The sequence below is a fragment of the Papaver somniferum genome, chromosome 3 (assembly GCF_003573695.1).
Source record: "Papaver somniferum cultivar HN1 chromosome 3, ASM357369v1, whole genome shotgun sequence".
Lineage (NCBI taxonomy): Eukaryota > Viridiplantae > Streptophyta > Magnoliopsida > Ranunculales > Papaveraceae > Papaver > Papaver somniferum.
This window is the reverse complement of record NC_039360.1, coordinates 195,299,603-195,317,143: the sequence shown is the minus strand read 5'-3', so window position 1 is coordinate 195,317,143 and position 17,541 is coordinate 195,299,603. Positions and strand designations below refer to the sequence as shown.

The following is a 17,541-nucleotide window of genomic DNA, read 5'->3' as shown; positions in this document are numbered from 1 at the left end:
GTGGAAGCGAATGTCTCCACCGACTGTCCTCAGAAATTCTCCGTCGAAGAACCCACTGGGACACTTGGCAATACTCAGCATTTCTAATGAACTTTCTTCTGGCTTTCTCTTTCTAGTAAACACAACTTTATCAACCACTCTAGCATCCAATGTAATAACATCCTCACAACAGTAACACATTTACCATGATCATTATTCTTAATAACATCCTATTCTACTTTTTCAGCATCACACAATTCTTCAAGATATATCAACAAATAGTAACAAAAATACTCAAATATCATAAAATTGAAACTAAATCAAAATTAACTTCATTTTAAACATAAAATTGGACATTGAGTAATACATAAATTGAAACCTTAAAACATGTGAAAAATCCACTAATAACCCAGATTACATTTCTCTAAACCCACAAAATTCCCAGAACAAAAAAAAAACATTGAAAATTAACTCAAAGATCATCTTCCATTCTCAAATACTCACCAATATCACTCTGATGTAGAACAACAATACCATTAGGATCTAACTTCCTACAATCTTGAGTACTTTTAGCTGATATCCCAAACCCTAAAGGAACATCAGTCATTGAAAAAACAACAACACCATCACCAGCAACAGTATTCTCAGTAATCCTTCCCAACCCACCTTTCAAAACATGATTCCCATATAAAAAACTCATCTCTGAAGTTGGTTTCAACCATACCTTATGTTTAGCATTATCAGCTAATAAATTCAATGATTGTATAGTTAAATGAAAACTACCACCTTTAGTAAACTTACCAATACAAATACCTAACGATATCAGTTTCTCTCTACTTATATTTGTAGCTCTTTTTACTAATGATTCACTAACATAGAATACTCTGTTCTTCTGAAGGCGGAAACAGTATCTACCTGGCTCTTTATCAGGACCTTCATGTGATGGTTTCTCAATGATGTTCTTCAGATTGTTTCCTGTGAATTTGAATAGTTTCTCAAATACTGCTGTCGTTTCTGCTTCATCTAAAGCCCTCATCTTTCTTTCGGGCTCGTATTCTTTTCCTCTAGGGTTTGGACTTTGGAGTTGCAAATTTCTGCGCTATTCATAGACACGTCTTCGGTTTAGGGAGCACAGTTACTGGACCTAAACTAGTTTTAATAAAAGGCTTACTTTAAAAGCCCATTTGACTATTTCACACATCCATCGCCTAAAGTCGCCTATTCTTCCTTCTAGACTTTTTCGCAGGGCAAGCCTGGGCCGGTACGGACCAGTTTTCATTTCATCCGCGCCTAATCCAATTCATTAGGCCAAGCACTATGTTGTGCCGTTAAAGGCAAATGACTCTCAAGACAACCTCACTATGGTGAGCTTTTATCCCTTAGTTACACTATTACACGAAAATTTATTTTTCATGTAAACGGGTATTGAGTTTCCGTTTAAGTCAATGCATTGACTTGACAAAACGGGTACTGAGTATCCGTTTCTGGAGTATAAACATCCCGGATATGCACGGATTTGCCACTTCTTCTTCACTCTATTTATTTATTTCTAAACCCTCTCAAACTCTCTTTTTTCCCATTCGATTTTCATGATGATTTCGTGTGTGGTTGAAATTAAAAGATTTGATCAATACTCAAAGGTGATTTCATTGCATTCTTCAATTTCGAACTTCATTCATAAATCATCAAAGGTAATACATTCTAATTTTAGGGTTTCAAGTTAAATTTTTTTATTATTTTCATAAAATTGTAAATACTTTAGGTTGATTGGGTATGTTGTATGACATGGATGTATTTAAGAAACCTTGAAACATTGTTTTGTGATGGATTTTGTGATTTAAATTGATTGTTGATTGAAACAATATGTTATACGGCATAGATGAAACTAAGAAACCTTGAAACTTATTTTTGTGATCACTTTTGTGATTTAAATTGATTGCTGATTGAACTAATAAGTTTTTTTTTCTTCCATTTTTGATTAAACCAATTTTTGGAATGTAATTGTATGTATATGTGTGTTATAGGATTAGATGTATTCCGAAAATTATCAACATGTTACGAGACAAACAAATTTGGTTTCTTCGAAAGGTATTCCCGAGCATAAGGTAAAATTCCCCAAGGGAGATGGTAGTAGTAAACCAAGGAGACATCGAGGTAGTATAAGCAATGTTTATGAGTTGTATGGCGTAATTTGCAAAATTTCACATGTTAGAGAAATTGTGTACAATTGTGGGTTTGGACCGATCTTTAGAATTCATTACCCAAAATTACAAGACTTGTGTCCAACTAGTGGTACATTCGAGAGGTGGTGGTATTCCATCAATACACTTCACTTCCCTAGTTTTGAAATAGGATTTACCCCATTAGAATTCACACAACTAATAGAAGTTCCCATTGGCCAAGGAGACCCCATATATTTGCCACAAACATTGAGTGATACAGAATTGCAAGAACTTGGACCCGCAACCATAGGTTATTTGCTCCCATATATTGACGCGGTTGTGATACGTAGAAAAAGGAAGGAAGGAGGAGGATCAAGAGTAGAAGGAGTAAGGTAAGTTACACACGAAGACAAAGTTGAGTTGAGAAAAGAACTTGTTAAACGATGCCAGAGGATCACGATTAGCGTGATCAAAAATTTTCTTGACCATAGACCCAACCAAGAAAACAATATTGAGTTTCGGGAACAAATGGCAAGATGGTTTTTGATGTGGGTTCTTGGGAATGTACTTTTCCCAAATAAGAACGATATTGTTGAGAAAAGATGAATATCGATATTGAGGGAATTGAGTGTACTCCGTCATTATGATTGGGGTTCCGCCGTTTATGATCGTATGTTACGGGGTTTGAGTAAGGGAGTAACGAGCGACACGGCTGGGCCGCAATACTTTTCGTATCTATTAATGGTAAAATAATCATACCCACTTGTAAATTTACTTTCTTTACTTTGTTTAATATTGTTGAACGTATGATACCGATAATCGTTAATACTCCCTACGTCTTTATTAACAGTCCTAATTGACTTTGTCAAAATATTAAGAAAATTTTATAAAATGTCATGACTAACCCTTGACTAGCCCTATTTGATGTTATATTATTATCAAAACTAAAATTATGTAAGAATAAGTAGAAGGTTTATTAGAAATTTTATGTATATTCATAAATATATTTCGCTCCTTTTTCAGGAAAACGATCATACAAAGCTTTTGGTTGGCAACCTAGCAACAAGCTGGGCACCAACACCCTTTTGAATAGCAATTCCTAGTCTATGAAAAATAAAGCTACCAAAATCACTACTAGCGTCATTACTAATTAAATAATTCTTTAGACGTTTGAAAAAACACAAAGTATCCTCACCAAGTTCCCCTAAAGTAGAGAAAGCTAAGACCCCAAAACCATAGCCATGAGAAAATACATTTGTCCAAGTATTTAGTGTGTTTACGTGAAACCGCACTAGATATAGCTTTCTTCGGGACAAATGAACGAACTCATTCTCCAGTGAAGGGCGAGACACCTGTGATATCCATACAAACATCTTGTCCATTTTCCCAATTGAGCACAAGAATATCAGCAGGTTTCAAATCTTTGTCATCATCCGTCAGAAAACCGAGGGGGACTTCCTTATGCTCAGGCACACCACCTTTGTAACAAATGTCAAAGACTACATCACGAACAAGATCATGTCGAAACTTAGGGCCTATCTCCTTAGCACAATGAAGCGCGTGAACACCAAACATGTCCATGGATTTGTTACAACTTGGGCACAAACTATTCACAACAAAAAGTGGGATGCCAACACGATAACAAAGCACAACTCTGAACTGTCTAGGACCAAGGCACTAATTGAGCCCACTAATGGGTACATCCAATAAATAGTCTCGAGCATGCTTAACACGATTGCACTGCCACAAGATGGAATCTCTTAAATGTTTTTATTTAAAAAAAGAATGACGATTAATACAAAGATATTGAATAGATATATATATGGTGATAAGATTTAAGATTTTGAATTAAGTTTATATTAAAAATGACTTTATGGCTATAACAAAATAAAGGGTATATTTGATAGTTTAAGCGAAAAATATGTCTATAAATAGAACGGACAGATAAAAAAAAGACAGACCAAAGTAGAAATTAGGACATATAAAAAGAGACAGAGGGAGTAATCTCTAATAATTTTGCATCCTTGGTTTTGGGAATATTTCGATGTCTTTTCCCAATTTAAAAGATGAGCCTCTTCTAGATCCAGATCCGTTGACGGCGAGTAAGTTATATGATGAAAGCTAAAGTGAGGAAGGAAAAGGTAAACAACATGATACCGTCCCATTCTCTAGTAAATGTACGTAGCCGAATATACAACTTCTCGTCTAATCAAGTAGTATGGAGTCCGTGGGAGGGCAGTTAATGGAAAAATAAATCTGAGGTGATACTTGCAAAACAAATTTCAGAAACACGTAAGGTCTTTTATGATCCGTTTGGCAACAACGGCTTGTACCTGGAGGAACGGTATCTCAAACAAGTTGCTGGAATTATAGTAATACCGGTCAATTCACCTGATTCAACGGTAGACATCACCAACCAACTACTTGTACAATGACACACATCGTAATTCCTTGCATTTCTTGGAAGTACAATATTTTGAGTATAAGGGATGGTGGAGTCTTTGGTCAGTTGGGAAGTACTCAAGTATAATTAAACATGAAGGAAATAGATATGTCTATATTTTGTAAGATCCTGATGCTTATGTGAGTCGGCCAGCACCGCATAGGCAATCCACACATAAACAAGAGTTGGTGTTAGTCAAACGTTATCGCTTCCCAGATTCACCAATAATTACTTCTGCTCGAATATGCGGCGCCGATGGTAAGGTGAAAATGAGACCTATTGGAAGCGAGTATTTGGATCAAGTGGAAAAACACAATTGTAATGTAAATTAGGGTACGATTGCGAGTACTGCTTGTGTTATTAATACTTTTTATTTATATTTGTGATTTAGTTTGGTGTTGTCAAAACTAAAAAAAAATAATCTTATTTTGGTGTTTACAGGAGATGTGGTTCCAAGCTCTCGATAAATAGAGATGGGAAAGTAAGGATAAGAAACGATTCTATTACAACTATACAAAGGATCTGCAATTCAAACTCCTTCACGGTGCTGATTTTTCATATAGCTATTTCAAAGAGTATCAACCGGTATATACACGTGAGTCATCTACCCCAGGTCATTCTCGCGATTTAGGTCTCTCGTCAAATTCTTTTGTACCAAACAGTCAAGATGACATTGGCTTCCATCCTAATATGTATGAAGATATTGGTTATGATAAGTCGGGATATGATCCATCGTTCGAACAGTGGACGGATCCCTATAATCGAAATGATTGAACGAATTGTTTTTGAATTTCGTAACGACTTGTTTTATTCATAACAACTACTTTTTTTGTTTTACAAATAACGACTATTTTCACTGTGTTAGAGCATAAGTCGGTTGAACCCACCAAGTGTTGGTATGTCAAGTTTGGTTGTCATATTTTAGCGAATCAAAACTCATTTAAAGAGTCGCTTGATTATATACTAGAGTCAACTTCGTATAGGTTAGCTTGAAAGTATTAGGATATGAGACATTACAAGTATTACATGAAGACTTGAAGAATGTGAAGAAGTAAGGAGCTACAACGACGACATCATCCTTCCACTTGAGGTTAGTAATATTTGATTTGAACTGTTTCATTCCTTAACATATCTTTCAATTCGTGCATATTGAAAACAAAACTGCGAAGCTATGAATGATTATACTCTAGTTAGACGTAGTATTAAGGAACACAATACGAAGTATAACGCTTATCTTTTGAACTTCGTATATAAGACATCGACATAATCATTTGAATGCTATTGTGATTATGTATGGGTATGAGGTGAAGATTTCATCCTAGGAAACAATGTTTTACATTCGTTTAAAGGAAGTAAATTCATGAACTTGTTTTTTGAATCGAAAGGGAAATCGCTAGGCTTATTGGTATTGTGATTCATTGCATATCTTTTGAACTACCAATATGTGTGATTAGTATAACCGTTCATGACTTGCTTATGTTCTTGGTAAAACTATTCACAAGGACTGACTTTTGTATTGGTATGACTTTTATTAGTGAAACCGATCTTAAGTAATCACCTGAGATGGTATGATCGATTTGTTGTAATTGGTATGACTAACTCTAGGCAAAGGGGAACCAATCATAGTAATAGGTGCAACCAATCACAAAAGGGAATCGTTCCTTGTAAGAGGTGCAACAAGTTTATAGATATTGAGAACCGATCCTATGAACATGTGCAATACGTTTTTAGACATTGGGAACCGATCCTATGGACATGTGCAACAAATACAAGTTAGATACCATATATATGTGGGAACCGATTCTAGTACCTAGTCGACCAAGTTTTGGTAACTAACGTGACTAATTCTAATACCCACATGGAGGTAGAACCGAAACTTATTTTGGTAGAACCGTTAAATCCATGTTTGCTGATTTGATAGGATAATCAATCACATAGTTCTTGGAAGTCATATGTACCAATTCTAAACTTGTTTGGAAGTGTGGAAAATTGATTCCAAGATTATAAGTATGAAATAGGACTTACAAAGTAAAGATGTCGACATATTTTGAACATGTGCAATAACGCTTATCTTTAATTGTTCAAAGTTATTCCTTAATAGCTAAAGGAAAATCCCGGATCGAAAAATAAATTGAGAATATTTTAATTAAGGTTTTTAATTTTTTATTTGAAAAATAAAAATTAGTAATGTGCATTTACTAATTGGAGATTTTCTAGTGAGATTTCGGTCGACATTTGGACAAAGCATTTCCAGGAATTATGGAAACCGAACTTGGAATATATTGCATATCTTGAGAATATTTTCGGTTTTGGAAATTCCTTGGTGTCCAAACTTTCTTGGTCTATAAATATCAAAGTTTGCATTTCAAGAAAACTAATCCTCAGAGCCAGCAAAACTACCTAGTTGTGTTGTTACTGGTGGAGCCGCCTATTCGGAGAGGAAAGTAACCTAATTAGGTGAAATCTCTTACGGCCTCTCGGTTTAAAGACTTCTTTGGGATTGAAAATCTCTATTAGTACCGTTGGTGGGAAACTTGATAACTGCGGTTTATTATTAGTTTTCGATTGATTTGATTGACTAACGGTTGTTGAACTTTGATTGCACCTAGTTTGTTTATGCTTGAGAATCTTCTCTTCTGATATAAGATTCACTCAAACTAGATCGAAATTTCGACGGGGATCTTTAGACTGTTTGTAGATCTAAAGACGTCTTGTGATAATCCATTGTTAACGTACTCCGTTCTGTGCGTGATTGATCACAAGAGATTCAAGTTGATTATGTGCAAGTGTTTATTGAAGATCTAAGAAGATTTGAAGACGAAGAAGATTTATGATTTGGGTTCATAATCTTTGGCGTGCACAATACTTGTTTCAGGTAAAGAGGATCCAACTATAATCAGTTTATCCTTGTGATAGATTGGATTGATTAGTTGAGTAGATCGGCATCAATACAATTCGTTGTGATTCAAAGTATTGATTGCAAAATCTTGACAATTACCTTGGTAGTTGTTATTGGATAGATCTAAGGACCTGACAAATGAGTTTATTGGGATAAAATGAAGAGCCTTTTGTCGAACTCATATCACTTGATTGAAAAGAGTTATCACCGAAAAGATTTGTTGTTTCTTTACTGTTTGGAATACGAACCAAAGGAATTGTTCCAAGTGCGTGACTTATTGACAAGTTGGAGGCGCAGGGATACATACGCAACTAGGTGAACTATAGGTTTAGTTGTTTGGTATCAACTATACGAAGTTGGTTTGATTTTGTATAGCGGCTTAATCCTGAGAGTATTCAATTATAGACAAGGTCCCGGGGTTTTTCTGCATTTGCGGTTTCCTCGTTAACAAAATCTTGTTGTGTCTTTTACTTTTCTATTTCCGCAATTATAATTGTTTTATTATAATTAGATGTAAAATACACAAACCTTAATTCCTATTTACTTGATAGTAATCCTATTTTGTTTGGTTAAGTCCGAACCATTTATCAAGTAAACATACTTCGTTGTTGTATTGTCTCAATATTGTATCCATAGTCAATCACACAAGTTATCTTATTGTCGTATTGTCTCGATCTCGTATCCATAGACGATCACACGAAGTGTGAACCGATTAGTTGTATTGTCTCGACTCGGTCTATAGACAATCACTTTCGGAGAAAGGACTTATAAGTGGATTTTTTTTAGACTGAGGTATGTTTGGGTAACCTCGTATTTTCACACTGTATAACGGTTAGTTTTTTTGTTTTATATAAAACGACTATTTTCACTGTATAACGATTAGTTTTTCGAACATAAGATGCTCTTTTCAATTTCTTTATATATTGGGAATCATTTTCCAAACCAAATTGTCCAAACCAGAATCACATTCATTCGTTCAAAAAAATATGTCGTGATTCAGCAAAGAAAAAGATGTTGCTCATGTTCAACCATGGATTCATGTTACAACTCATCCTGTTGCTTCGGATCAAACCCGCGACCATTTATGGATTATTATTCTTGAAACATTCGATACGATATACGAAAATCAAAATGGAAGAACTAAAAAATCTCTTCAAACTAGGTTCACTACCATTAACTGGGAGGTCGTGACTTTTGCACATTTCAAGCTGAAGTTAACATACGCAATCCTGGAATCGCGTATGAAGAGCGGGTAATAATTTGATAAGTAATGTTATTTTTTCCTATATTTGAACTATACATATCTAACTTATGTTTCTTTAAAATTTTATAGAATCGCAACTGGGTTAGATTATCATCGTGAGACAGGCAAGCAATTTCCTCATGACGAATGCGACGAACTCTTCAAAGAAAGTTTTGAAACATACAATCCTGATGAATAGGGAAGATTTGAATGTAATATCTTATCATAGTCTTTCTATGCATCAGATGTCAATCAAGTCTTCGGCACTACAATCCTGAGGAATGATTATATTTGAATGCTTTATGTTTTCATGCATCATATGTTAATCAATTCTTCGGCACTACAATCCTGAGGAATAATTTAATATAAATGCATTATTTTATATTTATTTATTCATGCGTCAAATGTTGATCAAGTCTTCGATACTACAAGCCCGAGGAGTGATTACATATGAATGTAATATCTTATTTTTATGTAATCTTGATTAGACGGGAATCAACCTTGGCATGTTATTTGAAAATGTGTTAAAGTTTAATATAACTAAAATTAAAATTTCGCAGTATAGACTACTAGGTTAGAACTATTTAATAAGAAGCTAGCTCAATTTTCGTAGTAATCACGGTTACACTTAGCATGTGCAACAAGCCTTTAAACCACTAGGTGACCCTAGTCTACGAGTTATAGTCTCGTGAGGATTTACATAGAGATTTATCCACAAAATCTAGAACAACAACTTTATCTATCAATCGTCGGCTCCATCTTCTAGCGGATTACGTGGCATAAGTTTTGGGTTAAGTTCAAGAAATGCTTCTGTTTGAGGGTGAAAACAGTTTCTGCTGGTTTCGGTAATTTCGTGTGATGTGGGTGAGAAACAAATCTAAACCCTAAACAATGTACTGCAAGGGAGTACTTTAGATTCGAGAGATCAATCTGTACAAGTCCGGCCTAAACCAAGAAATGGTCGTTCCATACTTGCTTCGGTTACAAAGTGGAGGAGAAGGGTTGGTTTTGGGGAGGGAAGCGAAGAGAGTGTTGAGACCAGAATAGTTGATTCTGGAAGAGTAGTTGTTTTGTGACTTGTATCAGAAAGTGGGAAGATAAAAGATGGGAAAGCTAGCAAACGTTTTCTGATTGTTGTATGCTCCTGACTAGAACTTGTTGTTCGGTGGAAATAGGTAATGCCTATTTATACAAGTCGAAGTGAAACGTATTCTGGTCTCATTAAGAAATGGAAAACGGGTGAGTAAATGGGAGGAGGTGGTAACCGGTAACGCTTGGAATTGATGTTCCATAAAAGAAAGCGTTTCACCATTACTCCATGTATTTACTAACCACCTCATCCTTATGACACTTTCTAATAACGAGCGTAGTGTATGCCGCACGCTGTAAACCGCCAAACCAATACCCAATGAGCATCCCCCAGTTTGTGACATGTGTTGATGTCTCGAGTGTTTTCGTGGAAAACATGTAACATGTTGTTGTTGTCTGGCAAGTTGAGCTTGGGAGACTTGCCGGCTCGGTGGTGACCTTCAACAGTCGAGATTTTGCATCTTAAGAGGAAGGTAGCCGTTGATTATTGCAACCTTTCGTTTGGTAGCCAGTGGCATGAAAGTATGATCAATATGGCTTTAATATGTCCCAATTTAGGCGCGGCCAAAAGTTAGGGTTTTGGCTTTGTTTAGGCGCGACCAATGATAAGCATGTAAATGCTACATTTTACACCCATATTTATATTAGCTAGGATACAATATTTTAGTTGCTAATACTATTTTAGTGCTTTTGTAGAAAGTACAATTGAATTCGATAATCCAGCGAATAAACAACAAAATGTGAGACTAAATGGTGTTTGCGACGAAAATTGCAAAATGTGGTTGACCTGGTATTTCCATATATCAGCAACCACAATGATGAAATGTGGTTGGCCTGGTATTTCCATATATCAGCAATAACAATGATGAAACGTGGTTTGCCTGGTATTTCCATGTATCAGCAACCACAATGATGAAATGGGGTTGGCCTGGTATTTCCATGTACCAGTAACCACCATGATCAAATATGTTGGCCTGGTATTTCTATATATCAGCAGCACTTCTTATGCTGGCCTGGTATTTTTATATATCAGCAGCACTTATTATGCTGGCCTGGTATTTCTATATATCAGCGACACTTATTATGTTGGCCTGATATCTCCATATATATCAGCAGCATAGAATTATTTCACAGCCGAGGTCACATTGGGCAGACAAGTTTTAATTTGCTCTTCAATTAATGCATGGTGAAGCGAGTCAACGTCAGCACACTAATTCCACCTAAGATTGGTCAAGAGTGACTTTATTATTGTTAGCATAAGAATGGAAGAATATCACCTCCATGACCACGTGCAAATGAAGAAAAGGGAAAGATTAACATATCTTGTCCTTACATAAGTTCTCTTGCTATATATATATAAAGAATCTGAAGAAATGTTTGAGACCAAATGACGTCATTTGTGCAAATACAGTTAAGGTGGTCCCAGCACATGCAAGAAAATATCATGATTTTTAAATGAAATTAATTCCTTTCCTTGGTGGTTTCATATACTATGGAAAGTGGAGATTCGCTGATACTTTACAATGTTTCGTCATATTATGACACGCGGCAGAATATTATTGGGCGGATTGTATTTCATGACATGTGGCAGACTTCTATTGGGAGGTGATGTGGCGACGATGTGAATTCATCTGTGGGCTATATTTATGTGTTGTTTCAAAATGAAAATGGGGGGCACCCGTCCACAGTGGCGCAACAAAGGAAGAGTTTTGAAGTTTTGTTTTCGATTCTTCATTTTTCATTAGCTAGAGTTTAATTTTAATATGTTTATGGCTTTTGAGAAATCCATTTCTAGCTAGTGTTATGTTAGGGTTCAGGTAGAAACCAATAAATTGTGTAAACTCTATATTTATTTTTTCTTCATATAGCTTGGTATTTTATTGTTCATTTTATTTCATTGATTATTTATGATTTTCAATTGATATGGCGTGCTTTGGTTAAATCCCTTGGCGTGATATGCTTTAGGATTGATAGGTAATGCTTTAGAATCGCTATCCATGAAGCGAAGAAAACTATAGCGGAGAAACAATATTTGAAAATGCATGGAATTTATTTTTAATGAATAGTAGAATTTGCATAATTAATTGGTGGAAACCGAAAACCCTAATAACCCACACTCATTTTGTTTATCTTTAAATTATTTATCATTTCATTTTGTTCCGAATTTCTAAAAATCCTTAAAACATTATCTTGTTGATTACTTAATTTTTGGTATTAGTTGGTAGAGTATTTCACACTCCTCGTGGGAACGACCTGTACTTGTCATTGTCTACTAGTTAGACGTTGTGCACTTGCAGTATATTATTGTAGGTTTCCGAGCCTACCAAGTTTTTGGCGCCACTGCCGGGGAGTGGTAGAAAAATACTCACTAGTTGATATCAACGTATATAGCTTATTTTTAATTTTTGTACATAATTTATTTTTATTTTTCTTTTAGATTTCTTTTAGTTCTTTTTACGCAGTTTGTTTGATTTTTTTTAGGTACTTTAGTTTGAAGTGCGGGCGAAAATAAAGTATGCACTCGCAAAAAATTTACAAGAGCCACTTGGAAGATCCATTAGAGGTTTGCTTAGCTCATTTTGGGTATGATTTTGATGATGATAGTGTTATTTGTGAAGTCAATGCCTTATTAGACTCCACACCACTGCTAGACACTAATAAATGGAAGCCCAAACTATAACCTCTAGTTCTGCCCGAATCTCGACTAGTTCAATCAGTCGAGAATGCTCCTACCTTGACCCATAAGCCATTAAGTTCAGAATTTTTTCGTCTTGATGATATTCATAATGAAACCGTTTTAGATGATAATGGGTCTAAGAGTCGTGATAGTATTGCTCCATTGAGGCCTTGTTCAGCGAGTGAATTTGAAAAAATGTCAGTCGTGGAAGTTATTTCCGCTGACTTAGAACCAGATTTAGGGAGTACAATAACTGTTCAATTCTTTAGACAATCTTTAGTAATCATCTGCGAACCTGATTTACTTCATATTCAAGGTTCGAATTATGCTTTAAATAAGATTGAATTCAGTTTTATCTCTATGGGTATTAATCTTTCTTACTGTAGGTTCATGTTTTCAACTAATCAGATTATTTGGGTTGATCCCCAACTCTTCATGTTTTATATATATAATTCGCAGCTTACCTTGGGGTACCAACCCCACATTGTTTGAGAACGTGCTACTGGCAAGTCGGGAAACAAATACATTTCGCTTCATGGGAGTCAACCCATCAGATTTGTTCCCTGCACTCTATCTTTTATTTTTAGTTCTTTAGTTTTTGCATATGTATTTTAGAATTTCCCACCTTAATTTCTACGTTGGATGACTCAATTACATTGAGGACAATGTAATGTTTAAGTGTGGAGAAGTGGTGATTTTGTTAGGATTTATTTTAAAAAAAATAAATAAATAATATATTGCATAATATCTATGTTTTGCTCGAGGACTAGAAAAATATAAGTGTGGGGGTGTTGATAAGCATGTAAATGCTATATTTTACACCCACATTTATATTAGCTAGGATACAATATTTTAGTTGCTAATACTATTTTAGTGCTTTTGTAGAAAGTACAAGTGAATTCGATCATCCAGCGAATAAACAACAAAATGTGAGACTTAATGGTGTTTTCGACGAAAATTGCAAAATGTGTTTGGCCTGGTATTTCCATATATCAACAACCACAATGATGAAATGTGGTTATCCTGGTATTTCCATATATCAGCAATCACAATGATGAAACGTGGTTGGCCTGGTATTTCCATGTATCAGCAACCACAATGATGAAATGGGGTTGGCCTGGTATTTCCATGTATCAGCAACCATAATGATCAAATACGTTGGCCTGGTATTTCTATATATCAGCAGCACTTATTATGCTGGCCTGGTATTTCTATATATCAGCAACACTTATTATGTTGGCCTAGTATTTCCATATATATCAGCAGCATAGAATTATTTCACAGCCAAGGTCACATTGGGCAGACAAGTTTTTATTTGCTCTTCAATTAATGCATGGTGAAGCGAGTCTGGCCTAAACCAAGAAATGGTTTTTGGTAAAAACTGATTCTGCTGTTTTTGGTATATTTGGGTGTGTTGATGAGAAACGAATTCAAACCCTAAACAATGCACTGCATGGGAGTACTTTTAGATTCGAGAGATCAATCTGTAAGACTCTGTCCTAAACCAAGAAATGGCCGTTCCAGATTCAATTCGGTCACAAAGTGAAGGAGAAGGGGTTTATCTTAGGGAGGGAAGCGAAGAAGGTGTTTGAGATCAGAATGTTGAATTATGAAGGTGTGGATGTTTATGAATTGTATCAGAATGTGGAACTGGCTTGCAGAATGTAAGCTATCAGTTCTTGATGTTTTCTGGATACTTGTGTTGATAAAACTTGTGTTCTCTTTTTTGTCGAAATAGGTTGAAAACCTATTTATACAAGTCATTTGAGAGAAACCTTGATCTCGTAGGAAGTGGGGAAGATCAAGTAGTGGAGTAGTGGGGTTGTGTAAGAGGTGGTGATCATCATGTGGTCACGCCTTCACCCACTACTCTCATCGTTTTTAACCGTTCGTCATTTCCTGACACGTTCTCGTAATGGGTGCGTTGCATGCCGCATGCTGTAAACCTCCAGACCAATACCTCAGTAAGTATCCCCCAGTTTCTGATACGTTTGATGTCTCGAGTAAGTGGTTCAAGTCGTGGGACTTGCTGCAAAGAATAGCATATGGCGCTATTAGGTTAAATGAGGACGATATTCATAAGATATCGTATGTATTCAATGCATGTGAAGCATCGCTTTTAAGCAAGCAGCTCAAAGTAATCGATGTTCTTGAAGCATCGTTGTTTTAGAGCTTGATTGAATAAGTCGCGGATTTGAGCGTCTTAAAATAGCAGCATGTCCGACCACCTTTGGGTGACCGTTTGAGGGCCGCATGGATGAGACGACATTTGGTCGATCGCTCCCTGTGAGAGAGAGGTGGCCAGTGATCATTGAGGTATCTCATTGATCGCCTAATATTTGATCCAAGCCGTCCGACGAAGTTGGACGGACGAGATGGTTTGCGGCAGATGTTTGTTGTCGTTGATATAATTTAGGGTTTAGGGGCCATGCATCCATCCCTATTTTGGCTAGTCGAATCAAAGCATTGGGCGTTGATTCGAACGGGCCGATTGGGCATGTGTGAAGATAAGCCGCTAGTGAGTGTGTTGGCATCTCCTGGGTCATCTAAAATCAGATCTAAGCCACTCAAATTGGCTAGTGAAGATGAGTGGTCACGGTCAATTTGTGACAGAAGTGTGTTGCCACAAAGCGTTTTTTAGGGTTTTCGAACAGCGCGTTCACCCTACTTTCGGCCGGCGATTTGATGCACTTTGGTCTTGCTATGAGCAAGTCGATCGACCACGTGTGGAGTTGGTTCGATGGTGAACGCGTTGGCATCTCCTTGATCGTTTGAAATGCAATCTAAGTCGTCCAACTAGGCTGGTGAAGTTGGACGGACACGATTGATTTTCGGCAGTTGTATAACACCTCTTATTGAATTTATGGTTTTAAAGGTTGCGCGATCACCCTTCTTTGGGCGTGTGATTCAACGCGTTTTTGGTTTGCAGTGGGCAGGTCGATCGACCAAGAATGTAGTTAGTTCGCTGGTGATCACACTAGTACCCTTTCGATCATTCGAGGGAAGATCTAATCCGTCCAACTAGGTTGGCAAAGTTGGACGGATATGATGCATTTGAGTCCGCTTTGGTCGGTCTCAGCTCATTTGAGCTCTTCTTAAACAGCGCGATCATCCATGTTAGGGTTGATCGTTCGAAGCGCTATGGATGTATTGGATGAAAAACGTTTGGCTAGGGAGTTAGTGGTCCCACCGGTGGTCATCGTGATGATTGCCTAATTCTGTTAGGAGCAGGCTAGGCCTACTGAATCGCGCGGCCAAATCGTGCGGCTGTGATTATTTTTGAGACTGATATTAACAGTCTAGATTTTATTTAAGGAATTTAAGCGTGCTCAATCGAGCTATCTTAAAAGCGCGTCGATACAAAATTCTCTTTGTTCAAAGAGTGATGCAACCTGTGTGAGTACTTCCATGTAGATCTCAATACTGGCACTTCGGGAGATTCATGCTACTCTGCTGAGAGTGAACACTTAATCGTCATGTCATGTCAATAATGAGAGTTCGGCTGGGAACATAACATATACAAATACTAGGCAAGTCATGCATTAGTTGGTAATGCTGGCAAAAATAGAATTCACAAAAAAATTGGGATTGCTGATACGCGCACCATTATGAGTGAATTTCATATATATATATTGAATTTCTCAATGAGCGGGGAGAGTTTTTTGCACTCGTCACTCTTCAAATGGCTTTACCCCTTGCAGGGTGACAACGCATTAAATACTGATTTTACAATTATAGCCTTGAAATAAAAACCACCATCAACACTAATGTACCGACTTGGTATACCTTTTTTCAGTAAAGACGGCGTGTGTTCATGCTGCCAAAGAACAATGGATGTCTTTGCAGACCATGAAATCGATTGTGCCGGGGAGGTTGGGCAAAAATTCAGGCATGACATGGTGAAAGATGTTATTGCAGACATTTTCTATAAAGCCAGAGTGGTGGCTAAAAACGAAGTCTCATTAGGCTTTGTTGTCTAATAACAGAACTGCCCTTTGACCCGCAGATCTTCCTGTTTACAACTGGATGGACGGGATGGATGTTTGCATGGACGTTACTAGTGTGTCACCCTTCACCAGTGCTAGCACTCACACCTTTACTCCAGGGCGAACTATTTCTGCAGCTGTCACTCGTAAACGCAACAAATACGTGGAGATATGCACAGCTCATGGATACAGCTTTGGTGTTTTGGCCTTCACTACTCTAGGTGAGCTAGGTGAAGAAATGATTTCTTTCTTGAAAAGGTTGCGGAACTGCCTTGTTAGTCAAGATGTTAACTACAAGTTTGGTAATTCTCTTTTTCATAGACTTGGTATTGTGATTCAAAAAGGCATAAGAGCCCAGATTGTTGCTAGGCTGCCTGTTGCCGATGTGTAAAAGGCCTTATTTTCTTGTTATAATATAATGCCTGGAATGGCTCTCTTTTTTATATAATAAAATTAGAGAGGCGTGGGACCGGCCAAAGCGGTGGCATAGCCGGACGACCGGTGGGCCTGGTCCCGTGATGCCTCTTCTCTATCTTTTTATTATTATTACTTAGCTCTCCGTATTTCCTCGTTCGTCCATATTTTTGGGTGCTCGTTCGTGCATTATCGATAAGTACACTTGCACCATTTTTTTGGGCTTAGTAGGTGGTGGCTCAGATTCCCGAAAAGTAAATATCTATTACTAATCCATGGAATTCAGCTAAGAAAAGCCGTGAATTAAAGTAATAAGATATTATGATAAAAATAGATTATTTTCTAGGAATTCAATTGATGAATGTTGCGACTAGAATTAATCAATTGATGGATCTATACTAGCAGGCAATCTGTCTAGGAGCACTATATCTATTCGAGAGTCGAGGTATGAGATAGTAGAGGCGTCATACTTGTTTTGAATGTTTATTCTGTATAGTCAGGGAACGTTGTGACATCCTGAAGACGTTCTTGCTCTATACTAGTGGTCAATGCATCTAGGAGCCGTCCAATCATTAAGATTCTATACATATGTATTCTATATAGTCAGGAAACATTACGACATCCTGAAAATGTTATCGCTCTAAACTAG

At 36.8% G+C, this 17,541-nt stretch overlaps 1 protein-coding gene across 1 annotated transcript; it reads right to left on the bottom strand.

Moving 5' to 3' along the window:
• Positions 1–295: 295 nt before the first annotated feature.
• LOC113361996 (60S ribosome subunit biogenesis protein NIP7 homolog) lies at positions 296–1,056 on the bottom strand. The gene has a single exon (XM_026605028.1). The coding sequence runs from the start codon at positions 1,013–1,015 to the stop codon at positions 452–454; it is 564 nt and encodes a 187-aa protein (XP_026460813.1). The 5' UTR covers positions 1,016–1,056; the 3' UTR covers positions 296–451.
• Between the last annotated feature and the right edge of the window lie 16,485 nt (positions 1,057–17,541).

Coding starts and splice junctions, on each gene's coding strand:
- LOC113361996 (XM_026605028.1), bottom strand. CDS start 1,015: ATGAGGGCTTTAGATGAAGCAGAAACGACAGCAGTATTTGAGAAACTA.